The 21,131-nt window shown below is 42.4% G+C and overlaps 1 protein-coding gene across 1 annotated transcript in view; it reads left to right on the top strand.

Moving 5' to 3' along the window:
• The window catches only part of met (MET proto-oncogene, receptor tyrosine kinase), an 85,223-nt gene that overhangs the window by 22,868 nt on the left and 41,224 nt on the right, over positions 1–21,131 (top strand). Inside the window, exon 3 of the mRNA XM_011472878.3 lies at positions 15,051–15,254. Coding sequence (XP_011471180.1) covers positions 15,051–15,254 — 204 coding nt within the window. The remainder of the gene's footprint in view (positions 1–15,050; positions 15,255–21,131) is intronic.

Raw genomic sequence — 21,131 nt, forward strand, 5'->3', positions numbered from 1 at the left:
TCCGTGCTGTTGACAGTTTCATCTCTGATTTCTTAAATGCTTTTCCTACCAGCATGGAGTCTTGCCCGCATTGCCTCAAACCATTCATGATAGACTTGGCGTCAAGCATGGAGGAGCTTTGGCCTGTTTGAGCACATGAGTCAAGTCCACCCCCCCCCCACCCACCCCCCAGATATTTCCTAATTAGCTGCATGCCTCCTCCTCCTCTTCTATTTCATCACATGGTGATATCCTGCTCTCCACTGAAATGAGGCATGTGGATGCTTATCTGTCAGCTCCTGCGCCCAAATGAAGGACCAAAAGCAATCTCCTCTCCTCCCGCTGTCCAAGCAGTGCCCTCACCTCGACCCCGGATTACTTTTATTCCTTTGGCTCTGGATCCTTCTAGCTTTGTCACAAGGTCTATTTGCATCTTTGAAAGGCTGAAGATCGCTAAAGCAGCAAATGATCCTGGCAGATAAAGAGGAGATAAAGGCATACCTCATCTCCATGTTGCTCCAGTTTGGATTTTTTTCTAGTGACTGTTGTGGCTTTTAGATGTCTGCAGGACTTTTACAATCCCGAACTCCAAACTGGTGTTGTGTGCTTGACCAAAGGGACGAAATTGGATTCATAAATCATCTTATGCGTGTGAGCAGCAGTAGTTGCCCCACAAATGGTGACATTGAGCATCCAGAGCCACAGCTGGCAGCTCTATTAATTCCACCACATTAAGGATCTGAGACGCAATGAGAAAGTCACCTTCAACCCCATGCAACTCTAAAAATCTTAAAGGACCAGTTCACCCAACTGATCTGTTGCACTTTTGTCACACCTCCAACCACGTAAAGCCATCACCTGCTGTGATCCTCAGTGTTACTGCAAAGGGAGGCATGTGAGGTACAGAGCATGACAAATGCATAATTCACTGAACACCAGAAAGAAACACATTTGCTGAAGAAATTCGGACGATAAGTGTTAGGAATTTGTGCACTTCGTTTGGAAATTTCAGGACATTTTCCTAGTTTTCCTAGTTCATGTTCTGTTTTCTCTGTTAGTCACACCAGGTTTGGGTTGCCAATCATCCACAGCTGTCTTGATTTGTGTTAATGCATTGAAGTGTCTGGTTTTCAGTTCTTCAATGTCTTCTGCTTTGTCACCTTTTTGTTACTCCATGGGTTTATGCCACGTTTAAGTTTTTTTTTTATATTTACCTTTCTGCCAGCCCAGTCTTCTTCATATTGGGTCTTACACCTCTGGTTCCTGAAGGTTGAGCTCATGTGGTTTGCTCTAAAGTGTGGATAGCCTGTTGCAGAAATCTGTAAGCTAACAGGAATGGATGCCAGAGCTGTCTCCTGCACATACAGTACAGAGCTGCTGTCTTGTTTCCGCATGCCTTACCTTATTTTCTGCCCAAATCTTCTGTCTCTGATAGCTGAGTGTTGTTTTGATTTGTAAGACATGTTTTTTTCAATGGTAACAACCAGCTGTTTTATTTTGCCAAATACCAAAAAGAATGAATCCAGTTTGAGTCATTTCATGAAAGGGTGCCTTGTTCACATTTGATCCTCCATTGGGAAAGTCAAAGATTTCCATCCATCTTTTTTCTAAGCCTGCTGAATTCCTTGCGGGGTTGCTGGAGCCTATCCCAGTTACAGTTGGGTGAAGGCTGGGTGCACCCTGAAGAGGTTGCCACACATACGCATATTCACACCTAGGAAAGACCTGTAAAGCATGTTTCAGTTCTGTGGGAGGAAACTGGCAAAAACAAGTTGAAGGTTTGTTTTGCATTTAGACTGACACACGACTCTAAAGATGTGTAAAAAAAACAGTCAGAGGTGGGCCTAGACCTGACCATGAATATGGTCACTGGGGAAAAACCTAATCTGATGTGTAGCTGTTCAACTCCACCAATTTACCAAATGCTGAACTATGGATTCTTGTCAGTTTTCAAGCATTTAACTTCTGCAGTGAGACCACACTTTTGTCATGACTTGATCCTTGCTCAGGATAGTTCTGACTAAATTTGTTAGGAATAATTTGACACAATAACATTAAAGAGGTTTGTGTAACTTCGTTTTTCTGAATCTGTATTACTGTTTAATTCATCTGACCACAAGAATTTGTTTAGTCTTTTTGGTCTGAAAGGAGGAACTTTAAATCCACATGGAGGCAGGTTATCTGTAGATTCAGCAAAATTCAGATTTATCTCTGATTCAGCTGTTCACTTATGTGAAGCAACAGGTGGTAAGTTAGTGGTCAACCCATATTGACCACTAACCATCATTAAGATCCTAAAGCTGGTGGCGCCCCACTCTAGGTCTTTGTGCCAATAAACTCACTAAACACATTGACATCACACTGTATGCTGAGGTATTTAAGTTCACATATATGTGTGTGATTTAGACATTTAAACTTTAAAAAATGTGTTTTTTCCCCCTCTACATGCTGCTGAATCTGAGGCAGAAACACATGCAGGCAGAAATGAAGGAAAAAGCATCTCCAAAGCTCCTGGATAAGAGCAGGAAGCCTGCATACCATGGCAGATTACAGGGGGGCGGGGGGGGGGCTTTAAACACCATTGGTTTCTTATCTCTGGATTGAATTGACCCTAAGAGAGATTCTAGCCAATACAATGGAGTAATCTCTGTACATTTTAACCAAATGGAATCTGACACCATGGCCACTGGAGGATTTCACCTCAGATGAGAGCTAATCCCCACCATTTCCTTCAACCAGCAATCTTCACACAATGCAGAAGAGCGATTAGGCCTGAGAGTGTGTTTAGGTAATCGAGGTTTATCAGGAGTGAGGCCTCTTCTTCGGCCCTCTGTCCACTGTGTGGCTTTTATCGCCCTGCTGTTCACCCAAACACAAAGAGGCTTTCTAGTTGCTTCTTCAGGCAGCTTTGATCTTTTACCTCCTGTTCAGTGATGCTGGGTTTAATCACGCTGCAACAAGTTGCTCACACCTGGGAGTCCCAAGCAACTTTTCTGGGAAATGATCAGTGTTTTAGCTAGAACTCTGGATGTGTCAGCTGTGGGACCCCACCAAATGGATTAAAAAAGACCCAAAAAGTTGTTTTCCTGATGCATTTTTACATTTTGATTTTATGGGACTAAAAGTTGTTATTTTCTGTAATTGGCTGCTTCTATTGTGTCTTGCAGCAGTCCTGGACTGGTACTGTTTTCTTCTTTCTCTCTGTGTGTTTGAGCAAAAATTGTGGTAAAAATTAGGTTTTTCAAAAATCGCTCAAAAACTCACCAAAATTGACAAACATTTAGTACCTATATGACATGAATTGCTGACATAGTGACCCCCCCCCCCCCCAAATTATGGTGATGTAAACTGTAAAAGAAAAATGAATGTGGTCAAAATCTCTGATGTGGCTCAGAAACATCAATATCCACTAAAACCAAAACCTGATGAGGACTCTGACGAAGGCGGAAGGTATTCCGCCGAAACGTGTAAGGTACGTTTGACAAAGACAAACACAAACCGTGTCTGATAGAAAATAATTGAAAAACTCATAGCCTAAGGAAGTTTTAAAAGGATCATGAGAAAAAGCGAGTAGAGGAATATCCCCTCTATACATCAGTGATTTGTGAATGTCGTATTCATTTGTCTTTATTTTTGGGGATTCTAAATTGTGTTATTTAAATGAAACTCCTTTTCTTTGTGTTTGGATTTTTCCTACTACTTGACCTACTTGACAGCCGTATTGTTGCAATCTGTGAAGTTGGCGATTATCACATTTTTGCTCAGTATGGAAAAACTAAAACTTTTGTTCCAGCAATCGCCACCAGGTTAAGTCTACAACCACAACAGAATTTTTGTTGACCTTTGACCTCGAGAAAATCTTAAATTTTCCACACAAACACAAAAAAAATCACCTTTAGTACCAGCTACACATTTAAACTCCTGCGAGGAATTTTGACCTATCGCCTCCTAACTCCTTTAGCAACATTGGGAAGCTACTTTATAAAAATGTAGGATTTAGAAGTTGTAGATTTTGAATGGCGTTAGTGTGGCAAGCTGGCAAAAACGGTGTTTCCCTGTTCGCACATTTTTTGTCGGAACAGTGTGAAAATTAAATACAATTGCATCCTCAAGCTGAACAAAATGATATGACATATGGTTAAGAAAAAACCTCTGTTGCCAAGGAAGTTCGAACATTAAAGTTTGCCGTTTCTCCTTAAAATTATTTAAATCTGTTTGTTCCCCCCCAGGCAAGCAAAACATAAAATGGTTGCTATGGAAATACAACCAAGAGGAAGCTGCCATTTGGGGAAAAAATGTTTTTTTCACTAATTTTTTACGAGTACCTCTGGCCAAGCTGGCCAGTAAAAGGGGTAATTAGGGGGTGGTTGGGTTGCCCCTGTGGGCCATACAACCCCGGTCACAGGATTAATGTAACCCTTGTGCTATCCTAGGCATTTTAACGTTGGGAGTTGGGTCATCTAGACCCACTAGACAGTGCTCTGAACCTTTTTTCTTCAATGATTTGTGATCTTCACTGGTGTCCATGGATTACATGAAATCTTTCCACCTTTATCCACCTTTGTCATGGTAGGGAGAACATGTCAATGGAAGGGGGGGGGCATCTAGGATAGCACAAGGGTTAATTATTTAGTGTTAAATATTTCTGGTTGCTGGTTTCGTTTGTTTGCTTTGCTAAGGTATGGGTTATGGTGGGTAGGACACACATCATGAAGTCAGCAGAGCATTTAGAGTCTTGCCTGCAAGTCCATTTCCAGCTCATTGAGTGACTGCAGTCCCAGAAGACTGCAGAACAGAAGTGCAAACTTCCATTAAAGAACGTTAAAAGAAAAGCAGCAGAAATCCGGTTGGTTCATGTCTGGACTATTCTTTCAGGGCAAAGTGCTGCTGTTTTGTCTTCTCTTCGCTTCAAAATCCAGCTTTAGGATTTTTGCACGAGTGGCCGCCACCTGCCAGCCGTCACAGAAACTATTTATGGAGCATTAAGAAAGATTTGTTCCTGTGGGTAAAACTAACTCATGAGGTTACAACTAGGTCTTATTTAGTTTTTTTTTGATTTTTAACAAGTTTACTTTTTGTAATCTATAAAAATAAGGAAACATGAAAGGCCAAACAGCTGGTTAATAAAATGTTCGTTTCCTCCACGTCTACAGATTCCACAGCAGCAGCCGCTTTAACTTGCTGCTGCTGTGGAATGGCTGGTTTGCTGACATTACATCCTTGAATGATCTCATATCATCCACGGCTCTGCTGAAATGAAGAGGCCCGCGTGGTCGGACCTCACGTTGACCTTCAGTTGATAATCTGCTTTGGTGCTGAGGTGCAGACCGTTGCTGTTTACAACCTGAGGTTATCTGGATGCTCCTCAACGGCTGCTGCCAGGCCTCAGCTCTCCAGCTGCTGTTGTTCTGCATCGCAGGGGTACATAAAAAAGAAAAGAGTGTCTTTTTTCATACTGGACTTTAGTACTTGTTGAAGAGTTTGTCATGAAGATTCTGCTAAGTTTCTCAGGAGGAGATTGGAGTTCATTACTTCAAATAATCAGGACACAAAGATTTTTTTCTTTTGGGGTTGTATTACTTTTAAAAAGTCAGAATGTCTACTCATATCTTTACTTAAAAATATGCAGATCCTCTGAGCATAAAGACCCATAAAGTATCACAGCATTTTATGTTTGCCTTTACGTAGCAGCTGCACTTTAAACCCTCCTCTGCCACTGCAACGGTCCGTTCAAAAGTCTAATGCTTAAGCTAATGAAGTCATGTGTGTTGGTTGCTTTATTGCCAAAGCAGCTCCAACACTAAATCAGCTTCCTCTTTACATTTCTAATGAAGAGCACATGTAGGAAATGCAGTTTCTTCACTAAACACGAGTGATGGCTCCGTTCAGCTGTCAGATTAGAGATCGATGTGACCTCAGATGGACATTATTGCTCCAAAATAATGTCCTGTATGAGTTATACGCCAGCTGGAAAAGCAAGACGCCACACGATGCGTCTTTGTAACCTAAAAGTGACCCTTTGTCTTTGGCCATTTAGTGAAAGTGCAGTCAGAAAGAATTAGGACTGGGTGTTTGGAGACCTGCAAAACCTAATGGATCCACATTACGTTGCTGTCATATTTGCTTCTGGGAACAATTTATAAAATGCACTATTGGGTCTGCAGCAGTAATATAAGGTGGGCGGTTGAGCAAACCTACTACCAGCAACCAACTGAATCCATTGATGGATATGCTCTGTTTTTCTTTGTAACTTTTATTTTTCTGCTGTTTTTTCCGTACATTAGGAAAGGGCTGCGTGGTGCTGCACTCTAACAGCAAGTTCAATTCCCGGCTGGTTCCTTTCCGCGTGGAGTTTGCATGTTCTCTTTGTGCATGTGTTGTTTTTTATCTAGGTTCTTCCCACAGTCTAAAAACATGTTTGATGGCTTATTTGGTGTCTTTTACGTCTCTACGGTCACAAATACAATTGCCCCAGCGCGATGGGGAGGCATCAGCAGAATCTTCCAGATTAGCTGCCGCCGCCCCTTTTTTTGAAAGTCGTCGGCGTGGTCGTGAATGCAGACGGCAGCATTCAGGGATGACGCCATTACCAAATCGGGTGACAGTCGGGCGTCCACCGGGCGGTGGCAGCCGGATCGCCGGCTGACAGCAGCAGCTCTGATTAGACGATGTGTAAATGTTTCCGGACGGCGGCCGTCCATATCAAGGGGCTCCAGCCGCCCAGTAGCCCTGGGGTAATTGAAAAGCAGACCATTCTGCCCCACTGGTTAGACAACATGCCTCAAAAGAAAGAAAAATGTTCTGTCTTCTTTTTATTTTTCTCAGCATCAACCGCAATTCATAAAGATGCAGGTCTCTGAGTGGCTGTAGTGCTATATCAACGACGTGATTCGTGTTTGCAGCACCAATCCCGTCTCCCCATTTATATGCAGGACCCATGATGGCCAACATCATCAGATTGACGTCTGGCTCTTGTCAACAGCCCTCCTCGATTCCCAGCGCTGCTACTGTATGATTCAAACAATCGGATGGGGGCTACGGATAATTGATTGACCCTCCATCAGTCAATGATCGCACTGCTGCCTTCCTGCCACCCACATGTCAGGGTGGCTGGTCGCCCTTTAATTTGAACTTTTTCTTAAAACCTTGGCAGATGTGTAAAAATGCGACTGCCGCCTTCCAATTACAAATGCCACAATGTTGCCACCTGCTGATTTAGTTGAAAAACTTGCATTTAGGTTGCCATGTGGCAGCATTTTGGGCATATGTGACACTAGTCTAAATTGCCCCTGGGTGTGAGTGTGTCTGGAACAAACAATATACAGACTGGTCACCTGTTAGGGTTTTACCCCACCTTTGCCCAACAGTAGCTGGGTTGGCTCCAGCAACCTTGTGACACATATGGTGTATATTGGTAAGGCAACAAAATATTTCAATCTGAAAGAATTTTCTTTAAAATTGTACCTTTTCCTTGTTCATTCTTCTGGATTCTGTTCAGTGAAATCCATAAGAATTTACACTTTAAAAAGTGTTTCTCACTTTCTATGTCACAAATATCAACCTGACCGTACTAAACAAAAAGTAAACTCCTTTAAATAAGCAGGTGAAAAATGTTAGCGTCACATGACAGGCCCGGGTTTCTGTGGTGTAATGTCTGTCATATGTCTGAAGCCTTAATGGAACACCTAAGATAAAAGCAAGAGAGCTGTTACCCTGCATCCACCCTATGAAACAAAGTTAATCTGATAGAATAGTTTGCTTTTTTTCATGTGAAGATGCTTCTCCAAATATTTCATGTGTCTTCAATTTTCAAGAACGTATTAAATAGCTGACCCAGCTACGTCCCTTTGATCTGCAGACTGTAACTTCAGCTGCTGTGTCAGTCTGACCAAACGTTGTACTCACGGGCCAAATGTGGAAAACACGCCAGAAGAATTTGGTTCTGCCTTTCCAAGAAAGAAGACTTACAGAGAACAGTTACAGCTGTCTTTTTCTGTTTTTTATAGCAGTTTTGTATATTCATAAAGATTCTACTTCCTCCAGGTGTTTTCTTGAAGTGGAGCCATGGCTTCTGGACTTCTTGTCTGCTCTTGTCTCACTATTTATCCATGTTGCCTCATCAGTCTATATTCTGCTCTCTTGTTTCCAATCACGCAATAAGTCTCTGATCACAGGAGGTAAACTTATTAAGGTGCGTGCAGGAGCAGAAGCTGCACCAATGCTTGGAAAACCATCTCCAGCAGTGATCCCACTGAGGATATTTAATAGAGGCAGAGGAGACAGACATTGCAGGTTCATCACTCACTCAGACAGTTTTCACACCACTTGGGTGATTAGGAGGTAGTGAGCCTGTATTGTTCCTTTGTGTGAGAAGCTGCAGAACAGACTGTGAATGTTTGTGACTTTAAAGGCTTGGCCAAACAAAAGAAAGATACTGAAATTCTTTAGAGGACAATGACTTCATTAAAAAACAAAGGGAAAGGATTTTTAGTGTAAAGCATAGTAATTGGGTTGTGTAAGGGGCACCATGTTGGTGTAGTGGTTTGGAGTCCTATCTCACAGCAGAAGGTCCTGGTTCAAATCCCAGGTAGGGTGCCAGACTCCAGGATCCTCCCACAGTCTAAAAACACATGATTCATTAGTTGGTGACTGTAAGTTGGACTGGCAAACTGTCCTAGGTGTAGAGTGGTCTCTTGCTATATCACAGTTCACCTTTTAGGGAAGGGTGTCAGAATTCAGAACTCGAGGGGCCGGTGCTTGACAAGTTTTCTAACTAACCTGCCGTTGAAGCTCCTTATCAACTGAACACACCTGATCCAGGTAATCAGCAGCAGATAAAGCAGGATTTCTAGAAAACCAGCAGCAGGCCCGCTCTCGAGGCCTGGAGGTTTGACACCCCTGGTTTAGAGCCTCACTGTTTCTCAGATTTTTTTTTGAGTAAATCTTTTTTAACAGAAGATTGTTTTCTGCATCCTGATTGGCTGTAGACCCATGTCAATAATCCTGCTTCATGGATTTTACCTATCTGGGGTTATTTTTAGATCACGATAAAAGAGGGAAAGCTGTACCCCACATTCACCATGAAGAAGCTGGGATAGGCTCCAGCAACATGTGCAGTATTAGGCAGGAATACTAAGTATGGATTGCGTAAAACTGTGTGGTTTGTTGTAAATAATGCCACAAAGACCATTACATACCGAATATCCCGTTTGTTTTTGTGAGGAAGAACAGTGTGGTTTGAAGGTCTCCTTGCCTAAAATGAAAGATTTTATTTCACTCTTGGATGGGTCTCTTGTCAACTCCACATTTCCAAAGGCTTCAGTTACACAAATCTGTCAGCAGTGTTTGCTGATTCACTTTCATTCAGAAGATAGAAGGGACACTTGTGTTGAAAGAATGGTGAGCATGGGATGGATCACAAGGTTTTAAGGAAATCTTTCAGGGATGAAGTGAAAACAATGTTTTTAAATTTCACTCAAGTTCCCTTAGAACTGACGAAAGCTAAAGTTGATCAGAAACTGTGAATAGATTTCCTAACTTCTGATGTTTTATATCCCAACAGTCAAAATAATCTAGCCACCATCCCATTAGAGGACTGCCACAAACACACGATTCAAGGAATTTCAACTGAAATGAATTTTGAATAGTTGATTTTTTTATCCTGACAACAACATTTTAGCAACAAATGTTGTCCAAGCAGCAAGAGGACATCTTGAAAAACAAAATACTTGTAATTTACTTCATTCACTGACAGTGAACATTGTCTTAAAAATATGGTTATTTATTAATGTAATAATAGGGGTCAATAATGGGTTAATAATATTGGGTTAATGGGTTGATCATGCTTTTTATGTTCACTTTGTCATTTTTTATTTTTCTTAGATATTAGTAGTTTAAAATATTGATCATAAAAATGATTAAAAAGTTATTTCTAAGTGGACAGTTGCAGGTTCAGTTCCCACCCTGCCTGCCCATGTGTTAAAGTGTCCTTGGGCAAGACACTGAACCCCACATTGCTCCTGGTGGTAACAGGTTGGCGCCAGTGTTTGAATGGGTGAATGGGACTGTGACTGTAAAGCACTTTTGGGCCTTCTAAAGTAGTAAAGCACAATTTTTAAAGCATTTTCTCATGTTAAAAAAAGGAATCTGTCTGTTCTGTGATGTGGCGGTTGGTCAGGAAGTGTTCACATCTGTGTTACTGCACTGAATAAATCTTCTTTCTGCCAAAAGGCAGAGAGAACATTTAACTTGCTGAATTTGAGAACTAGAATGGCAATGGTTCTTATTAACTAAATAAAAAAGTAGTGATAGGAAAATTAGATTGTTTTGTTTCTGCTTCATTATTGAATCAAGTGTGTCTTTGGATTATTGAAATACATTTTCACCCTGGCCAAAAATGATTTCATTTTTCAAAAAGTGTAAGATGTTTGTTCTTTGATTTGTGAGTACTACAACACACAAGGGTCAAACTATGAAATTGTTAACAACTATTGTGAGAGAGAGAAAACGGGGGTGCTTCGTGGCGTCTTCTTGGCAGCCCACCCCACGGTGACACCAGCTGCACTGTAAGAACTGAATTCTGTCCCTGCTTTGTTGCCAGACTTTCCGTGTCTCCTAATTGTCCCCTGTCGCCCCACCACAGCACACAAACATTAACACTTGGCCGTGTGCTTTTGTTGCCACCAGCCACCTGTGTGTTTAAATACACACATATCACGTTTAGTGTTGCTGGTTGCAGTGTCAGGTTTCAGATTATCGTGCGCCCCGAGCCCAGGTGGAGTACTGTAATATGTGCTCCAGCATTGCAGCAACCCCCACCCCCTCCGTTCTTGACACACACGTGTGCGCACGCAACTATGTGCATTTCACATTCTTGTGCGTTTCACTTTCTCCAAAAGATGCATTTCAACACACCCCAACGATAAGCAAACCTCTCTGCCGCCTGGAGAACTATTGTACAACCAACCCCCAGGTCAAAGGTCTGTTATTCCAGTGAAAGCCAACTGAGCGGCCTATATTGGGACAGAGCGGCCTCCTGTACGTCTGCATGTCTGCTCGCTCTGGACTACACATCATGGATATTTCTGATCATTAGAAAAGCTTCTCATCATTTCTTCTAAACCCCTGCTCTAAAATTCAGACATTAGTGTGTTCATTCATACAAGACCCCGAGGCCACAGTCAGTGTAAGAAAATGACATTAAGCCAATGGATCACCTTTCCCCCACCCCCACAAACTCTCCAGTGCTGTGGGCTTTAAGAGCTCCACGGCACAGAAACTCTATCTCAGTGCCGTTGTTTCAGGGACAATAGCTGCTGGATGAGGACGAAGCCAAAGGTGTACATGTGATGAAGGTTCACATTCATCCAGGTGACTTTGTCTTGAAGTTGAGTCATGGCATCTGGACTTAATGTCTTCTTTTCATGAAATGTTTATTCATCATCAGCTTCATCATCCAAGCTACTTGGGTGGGTGGCAAAACATGTCAAAAAGAGAAGCCAGTAATTTCAATTCCACGTCCACCAATGGTCTACATTATCACGCTGGGTGCCCCACGTTATCTGTGCTCCAACAGATGTGTGCATAACAACTTAAAAACAGCTGATCAGGACCACTTTAAACACCATAAATCTTCCAAAGGCTGTTGTGATCTAAAAAAAACAAAAAAGTAAAAGTCAGAGAAGGTTCTCCTTCATCCAGATGACGTGTCTTGAAGCCGAGTCACAGGATCTAGACCTTTTGTCTTCTCCAAGACTTCCAAGTCTTTATCCAAGTGGCTTTTCCAGCGAAGATGGTGAAGCTGCTTGGATTAGTGCTGAAACATTTCAAGAAAAGAAGAATTCCTTTTTAGTCCAGATGCCACAACTCAACTTAGGGACAACATAATCAGACTATTGATCTATGAGTGAAAGGTGATAGTGGACGATTCCAGTGTGCTCCTTTTCCCATTCATGTGACACTTCAAACCAGGATTTACACTTCACACAGCCCGTCGCGTTGGTTTCAGTTGCATCCTGCACATAGGCAGCCGTGTCCCTTTACAATTTCTTGCTCGTTTCCAGACAGTTCCACAAAAGCAGTTTTATGGAGTTCTCGGAAGACCTGATGTGAAGCACACATGATTTTTGGCTGCAGCCTGTCCCTCATTCCTCCCACAGACAGCTGGAACAGGCTCATACATTGATTTTTGCAGAAGTACACGTAGCTGCAGGTGAATGAAAGTTCACTCCTCTAAAGTAGTTTATTTCTCCTCAATATTTTTATAATCCTAATTGTAAACAAGTGATATGTGAATAAGACCAGCATCCATAACTGCTGTTTTGATATATTTCATACTTTTAATGACATGATAAAGGACACGTTTGGTGGCATACGTGTGGTTAAAAATGATTGTGTATTGGTATCAAACTATCCAGCTCTTTCCTTTACTTTTTATGGTCATGTATACATTTGCAAGATGTGCCAATGAGGGTGGGCTGCAACTATTTTGACCACACCACGGTCAATTAGTGCAAAGATTTAGGTGACTGTGCATGTTTTTTAAGATGGTTTAAATTTGACTAAATTAAAATTTCCCCCAAATAACTACAGTTGAAGTCAGTAGGGGCCGGTTTAGCTCCTGCTGGTTTGCAGCGCCTTCCATCTGTGAAACCAGGGTTCGATTCCGGGCTCCTCCCTATTCCCTTCTCTGCTGCTGTGCCGGTCCCAAGCCCAGTTGGATTGAGAGGGTTGTGTCAGGAAGGGCATCTGGCTTAAAGCATTGCCAAGTTTACCATGTGACTCATCTTCAAGGGATGAGTCGCAGGGGTTGTGGGGTTGTTGAGGGGTTGTTTCACTGTGGCAACCCCTGATGGGAGAAGCCAAAAGTGAAGGAACTACAATTGAAGTCAGTGCCAATAAAAAGTCCTGATTGTAAAGTGTCCTGAAGCTCAAAATGTCATTCATTTTCCCATTTTTGGTGTGATAGCCCTTTTTAGGGAAATGAGGAACATTTGTTCTTATAAAAGCAAATCTGGTTCTGGATTTGTGTGTGTCCATGATCAGTCAAACCCTAAAATAACCAGCAAACAGTTCTTTGTCATTCATACGTGAGCTTGAATTAGCTCTATCTCACTGTGATGCTCCATCAGCTCAACAACTGGGGCTTGATGGAGTTTGTTGCCTTCAATGGCATGCAGCAGCGAGAGGACCTCCAAAATTCTGGGCACCATGAAACACTCAGTGAAAATAGAAGCAGAGCTTCAAACAAAGTCTGTCAAAACAGTCTTTCCACTGTCCAATTTCATTGCCTTGATCCCTAGGCAGAACAAAGTAATGCCCCCAGACCTTTTTAGACCTTCATCCCATGGTCCCGCTCCGCTTCTGCAAACAACTCGTAAGTTCTGCTTGTTTGCTCTGAAAATAATCAGCCTGAGGCCAGTTTTTCGATCAGCATGGCATTAGTCTTTGCTGTGATGACATCTATGTGTGCTCTTGTGAAGTCAAAAGAGTTTTGGCTGAAGTTCTGTGTTTTTGCTCGTCCTCAACGCTGGCTTCTCTGTGTGAAAAAGTGCTGTGTTGTATTTAAGCTGGGCAAGGTGGATGTTTGAAAAAATTGTATTGCAGATGTAGATGCAACCTGCAGCTGTCTTCAAAGGCACAGTCCTTCTTCCTTCTCTTCATAAAATGTATTTTCTGTCTATTATCCCACATTTTCTGGTTATTGATACATTCCAGGTCACCAACTGTCACTTTTAATCAAGTTTAGACTCTTTTTCCTCTCTTTATTACAGATAAATTTAGTGCAAATCAGCCATTTCACCATTTCCCAACTGTGCATTCGGCATCAAAACCTGCAGTCTTTTGCCAGTCTTAAGTTTCTTCCACGTCTTATTGGTTTAAGTGACCCTTTATCTCTTAAACGGAGAGCGCTGGCCTTGTGGATGGCTAATTTAAGCATAGTTGGCTGCTGCCAGGTTGATAGTCAGCCAGATTTCGGTGTTTTTCTGTTTGTTTGTTCTTGTGTTACTTTTGCACCGTCATTTTTCCTATTTTCAAACATCGTCGGAAAATATATCTGACCAAGTTGTCATTAATGGTACTTTGTGGCCCATGGTGCTCTCTAATTGTACTTTAGATTTTTTGCCCCTTGAACACAGTATGAGGACGCTTTCAGTACATTTTCCTGCTCCTTCTCCCATCCTGCGACTCAGCTGAAGAGGTCATTGTCCACTGAATTTGAGACAACAAGAGAGCTTAGGCCCGGTCAAGCTGCGAGGTCAAGAACTTCAAGAGCCACAAGATGCCGGTCACCTTATGGGTCACTAATAATTAATGGAACTTGAGGCTGGGACACAAGGCCATGACCAAACACTTAAAAAGTGGGAGGTTATTGATAAAGATCCCAGACCTGACTGTGGTCACAGTCTGTGCTTTTACTACAGAAGCTCCAGTGGCTTCAGACACAACAGTCAGCAGCACAATCCAGCTGCAAATGAAACCGAAGACTGGAGCTGGAGCCGACTCCTGTAACTTCTGCAGGGAAGCAGATGCTCTGGAGGAGCAGTCTGAAGACAAAAGGGAAAACAGAGGTTTTCCAGAGAGAATAGGCAGAGTTAAGAACAGCTTGGAGATCTTTTAGCTGTTTCACATAAAACCTTCTGTCGAATAAAATGGGTTTTTGCCCTAGAGGAGCAGCGGTGCCGAGACCTCCATTATGAGCTTGGCCTGATGAAAGAGTAGCTAAGGGGGCTTAACAGGTTGGGCTTTTAACCCTCCCCCATTGGGTCAGATATGACAGGAGACACTTCAGGCCGATACAATATACCATGTGCTTGTCAGACGACTCTGTGAAGACAAGAAACCTGTCTGTGGCTATATATTTTCTCAAAGTCTCTTGTCTTTTGTCATAACCTAGGGGTATATTGATTTTTGAAAGTAATGTTTTTAAAGATAAACATGGCCACATTGATGTATTAACCTTTCTTGGCTACATTTGAAAGTATGTCTTACTACTGTCATGCTTTCATCCACAGCTAAGGGCGAAATGTGACAGCTAATCCTCTTTTTTTCTGCCTTTTGTTTCTCTGCAGACCTCCTCAGATGAGTGTGACATCCATGAAGGCATCAGTGAGGGAAAAGAGAGTGCATATCGCCTGCAGGTGACCAACTTTGTCCAGAGGTTGGAGTACTGGCACACAGACTTGGCAAACACATTAGTTACCTCAGTCCTGGCGGCTCCCGTCAATGATGGCGCCGTTATATATCTTGGAACTGCAGACGGACGCCATATTCAGGTACAAAACTGAACGGTTATTCCTTAAGATCTTTTATGACTTTAGTCCTGCCAGCGCAGCTTTGCCGTCTGGCTCATGGTGACTAGGGCTGCGTGCAATGAGGACAACTTGCACTGTGTGGTATGATGCTACGTACACACCGGGCATGTGATATTCTGAAAGACACACTGGACTAGGCCTGCACAATGTACCGCAAATTTATCGTTATCGCGACATTAAGCAGTGCACTATTCATACCGCAAAAGACAGCGAAAATCGCAATAAATGGTTACCTTAAATGTGCTAAAACAAACTCATGGCAGCTTGAAATATTGAATAAATGAAATAAATCCCTTTGTGCATTTAACCAATCGGAAGGACCCGTTTACGTTTTTGATCAATCAGATGAGCCCTTTTATGTTTGATGTTTGCCTCCTACGTCAACAAGGGTCATTTGGAGTATAATTTTTAAACTGTTGCAGTGAAATGGAAATTATGTTTTTGGTTGTTTTGCTATTTGTTTATATACCGCAATTTATATCTTTATCGCAATATTAATCACCAATATCGCATATCGCGAGTTTTTCTCATATGGTGCAGCCCTACACTGGACTGTTGCTACCTGACACTAGCGTATGTACTCACAGTTGGAAGAGTCCTGGTGTGAAATGTTGAAGTGGTGGAAATGTTGCTACTCTCGCTCCAGACTTTTTCTTGCACCGCGCTGTTCCAATAGATGAAAGACTTGGTGTCATAGAATTCCATCCGGGCACAAACTGCAATTATTACTTTCTCCACCATGCTCAATTTTCAAACAGTTGTCACTTTTGTGAATGGAAAAGAACAAATGTGTTACTACTGAATCCAAGTCCCTGACTGGTGAAAGTTCAACTGGATTAACTTTCAATTTGCATTTGTTCGATGGCTGCAGGTTTTGAACGTGGAGCCCAAAAACGGACTAAAAAATCTGCGTAGCAAACTGTGAACATGAACGCTTTGAACGCAGAAACGCGCCTCTACATAGGCTTTTCATTGACAGTTGCTGCTGGAACACCCGTTTCCGATCCCGGTGTGAACGTAGCATTAGAGATCAATACTGCAATGACCATAGGACTTGTGATACATGAACAAATAGCAAAAACAAATAACAGCTAATATATCATTTCCACTTTACTGCAATAGTTTTATTTAAATGAAAGTCAACACAAATTGTACTGCAAGTTATCTCAATAGGAGACAGCTAAGAATTTGTATTTCAGATAAAGATCAAAGAACAGTGATCTACCTTTCTGGTAGGAAAACTGTTATGAACAACAATTAAGAACAATAGAAGCAGGGTGCGCTTGGGCTTTTGAAAAATTATATAATGTGTCTTTTGTATATGCTTGTGTGTAAACATTTAAAGTAACCATTTATCGCGGTTTAAGCTGGATCTTGCAAAACGCGTATTGCACAGGGTGATATTGCAATGTCAATACATTTTCAATTTATCATTCAGGCCTTTCAGGGACGTGATGGTAAGTTGGAAACTCAGAGTATCCTACCAGAGGCACATCTTGCACCATGATTGTGTTTTAGTGCAGTTTGCTTAAAGGCCCGTTTAAAGGCTCACTGTGTTCAGTGTTCCAGTCTGGCACCTACACAAACAGCCCCTTCAAACATGTCAGTGCTCTGCGAACAGCAGATTCCACTTTGTTGATGCTCCGGCAGCTTCCAATATGTGGCTTATTGTCTCATTTCAACGTCATAAATGGCTTTGAAGAAGAAGGGACAGCCTTAATATCAAACATTAACCCACAGGTGTTTGATATTTGTGTCATCTGTGTCGATGAATGTGTGAGAATTAAACTACTCAGGTTCTCTGTGAGACTCTCAGTAAATGTTTCTGTTTTATCTTTTATTTGCTCACCATTAAGATGGTATTTTGAGATCAAATGGACATGATGCACGCTCAAAACGGTTCAATAACAACAAGCTCTGGGTGTTTGCTCCTCCTCCTACAGCCGTGAAATGCTTGTGAAGTGCAGTGAGTCACGGTGCAGCGGTGCATCAGTAACATCCTACGGTGAATGAAACGGAACAGTAAAAACTGAATGACCTCACGTGTTTTTGAAACACAAGAATGAACAGACACGCATGGAAGAAAACCAGCAAAGGAGACTTGAGAAAAAAAGCTTGACAGCTGCATGGAAAAGGCAGGAGGGTTAGACACTGAGGTTCGGGGGCTGGGTGGGGTAGGGGGGTCGGTTTCAAGCTGGCCGACACTTTCGGCTCTGCCGACATGTTCCACTTTCTTCCAGATGAGCGTCCAGTGCAGCTGTTACTGTGTGTTTCATTTTGGGGGGAGTTTTTCTTGGTGACTAAGTGCAGTGTTGTAGTTTGTAGGTTTTGAGGAACCTTAGTGCTGCAACATTCAATCCACTGTAACTTTTACAGAACTTTATTTTAGAACCCCAATATCCCACATTCTAAACAAAAAAGAAGATACTGTAAAGGACACTCTACCAGTTCATCTAAGAGAATGCCCCTCCTAAGTTACACTAAGGCTCCTGCCAATGAAGGCTCTTATTCATCCAGGTGATGTTGTCATAATGTAGAATCATGACTAAACTAAAGTTCCCACCAAATGGCGTTCATGCAGTAGGGCATTCAGTTTCAATGTTGAGTCCGTGTACAACGTTGAGGGCCACAGCAAAAGTTCTGATGTGCAGCAAATATTGCGTAATACTTCCCCATGTGATATTTCCAGTGTTCAAATATCTCAACTGGGGCGAAGAATTCGCGTTGGATCAGCCAATCAGGAACTCAGCATTGGCCCGTGACGTGTTGATGACACGGTGAGTGGGTGGAGGAGAATTTGATCGTTCTTCCACTGAACTTTATGATATTTTTACCTCACCATACTGAGAGAATCTCTGAATGATCTCATGAACTCAGACATGGAGACAAGATCGCCGACGTTTTTGTAGAGCCTTTCAAAATAAATAAACCTCTAAACATCAATGCATTCTATGCATTGTGAATAAAATAAACCAGGGGTGGCGAACACCCGGCTCTCGAGCCGCATGCGGCTCTCGGGCAATAAGCATACTACATACTGTGCCTCATTTCATAGTTTTTTTCCTCTTAAACCACACTCAAATCCATCAGAGGGAATTAAAAATAATTAATAATAAAAGTCATTTGGCAGTGTGTGTGTTTTGATGCTGCTCCCGACACATAAGCGACCGCCAATCATTTGCGCGGGTTACGCCCAATGCCGGAAAAAAGTAAACATTTGATGTGCGTGCAGACTGTTACCCTCATGGTCAAAATGGCTTAATTCAGAGAATAAAGATAAACACAGGACGTTTCTGGAAGAACGGGAAGATTCTTACTTTTTTACTGAATGGAATGGTAAGTCACTATGTTTATCATTAAGAGGTTTTGGAAGCAGTAAAATAGTTCATGGCAGAAAAGAACAAAACGTATCCCGGAGAAAATGAAAAAGTCTTCCTGATCTGACACAAATTGTCTCCATTATTAACAGGTTGAAGCTTTTAAAAAGTGCACATTCAAAACGGCAATCATTCCACTGTCCTTCTTTGCGGAGCTCACAGCAGAAGGCTGCAATCAAAATGAATAAAGTGCAGTACGTGACGTTGCTTGCTGGACTGAAACTTTACTTTGTGGTTTGAGGACCTGCAGCAGAAACGACCACAGATGACTTTTCTCATGGATCCTTTAATGCAGAGACGGACAACCTGAGATCCCCGCTTGTCACTGAGGAGGCAGTGAGAGAACCGGAGATGATTGAGCTGAAATCTCTCTGAAAGAAGGCCCTGTTACGTTTTGGAGAACAGAGAAATCCCCGTGTGTAAAAGAGCTGCTCTCAATCTGCTGTCGATGTTCTCCTCAATATATGTCTGCCAGTTCCTGTTTATTACCTTGAAACACGTGAAACCAAGACATCGGTCTGTTCTGACCGACACTCACGTAAAGGAATTATCAGAGAGGCTACAAATGGCCTGGGGGTTAGCGCCGCCTTCAGCCCCTCGTCAGGAATCTTGGATGTAAAACCATGAGTCAGGGGGCTGTGAGCAGAATTGACTTAAATAAAGTTATAAAAGCAATTTTTTTAATGAAGGTTAAAATTCATTTATGCTATACACATCTGAAATATAATATATCTCATGTGTTTATTGTGAATATGAATTACTTGCTCTGTCCAGATGTTTGTGTATTTGTTGGTGTAAGGGTCATTGAAAGAGGAATGTTGATGAGATACAAAGAATTACCAGTTAAATACTGTTGGATGAACGGTGAAATATTCAGTTTTTATCATCATAAATCTGACTTCAGAGGAGTCAGTGCCTCACCAGCCATCAACCTCACTGCACGTCACTGAGTAGTTGTGTGTGTCAGAGAGAGGCAGAGAAAAGAGTGAGATAGCGTGAGTAAGTGTGTGTTTGAGATGAGAGAGAGGTGGTGGTGGGGGGGGGGGGGGGGGTATCTGACCTCCAGGGTTAACTCTGTTAACTCTGGCTAAACTGCATTTGATTTGTGTAATGAGGGTGGACACTTTCCCTGAAATAAACACAAGTACAATACTTCCTGTTGTGTTGTAGGGAGAGGAGTGTGTTATGGAAAATAATACGGCTTTAATTGTGTGTTTGTGTGTGTACGTCTTGGCAGGTCAGTGCGTGGTGTGGCTCTTTGACTCTGACAGTGAAAAAATTCGGCTCTTGGTGTCAAAGTTGTTCGCCACCCCTGAGATAAACAGTCAACCCTTCCATGTACGTAGTAATCAGGCTGAAAACCTTTGACAGTAGCTCCTCCCACATGCAGCAGGAGCATCAAGTTTATGAACAGAATTTTGAACAGGAGTCGAAATGTGAATTTGCCACACAAATCGCGTTTGGTGTGAACACAGCATTGGGGCTCCCGTTGGACATTATAGCTTCAAGACTATTTTTTTTTACCAGCAAGTTTTGCGAAAACGTTGCTTGCATTACTTGTATTGACAGAACCTTGTGAAGAATTAAAATAAATAACGTAAATTCCGGGTTATAAAACGCACCCGATTACAAGCCGCACCCACCTATTTTAACGTGCTTAAATATTTTTGTACATACACAAGCCGCATCAGTACCTCGACAAAGCACATCCTGACTACCAGAGTGTGCATGGCTCATTACCACACTGTGGGCAGGTACTGGCCTTGTCTCAAGCTCATGTATCTAATTACACCCACATCTGAAACAGCATGGAGCTCTATTCTGTTCACAAGTTCCTCAGTTATGGGTTTTTTTATTTGATTTTTTTTTATTTTTTTTTAACTTATTGACAAACTAGGCATCATACATAAAATTACTAACAGTAACCATATAATCAACATTACATCCCTCAGTTATGATGAGGAAATTTACATCCCCGATCCCCCATTTCCCATGAGTCTTAGGGGCTAAAGGCGGGGCCAACGCCCGGCTCGCCACACTGTTGTTCGTGTTTAAGAATGAGCAAGGAGCAGCAGTGCATGGAGGGGTGAAAAGGAACAGCTCTCCTTCCACTTGTGTCGCGGCAGCATTATGGTACTAACGGGGCTGGTTAAAAAACATCAGTAAAATAGCGCGCGCCTCAGCGTGATACGCGCGCCTCAGCGCGGCGCGTTCGTCAGAAGCTTCCTTTCACAATAAACACTTGTTGCTCCCCGGACGCCTCTGCGCTCCGCGCTCGCCAAGCGGGCTCCTTGTCTCCCCTTCCTATCCGAAAAGCTCACACGGCGGCTGTGAGCTTTTCAATGCAAAATTCCGCTCAGTCAGAAACCGTAAAAACGACCAAATGGATTTGTGTTTCCAGTCGTGTCCCGACAAAATAAAGGCTGATGTTATTCACACATATTTACGTGCAGCCAGCCGA

The sequence above is a fragment of the Oryzias latipes genome, chromosome 6 (assembly GCF_002234675.1).
Source record: "Oryzias latipes chromosome 6, ASM223467v1".
Lineage (NCBI taxonomy): Eukaryota > Metazoa > Chordata > Actinopteri > Beloniformes > Adrianichthyidae > Oryzias > Oryzias latipes.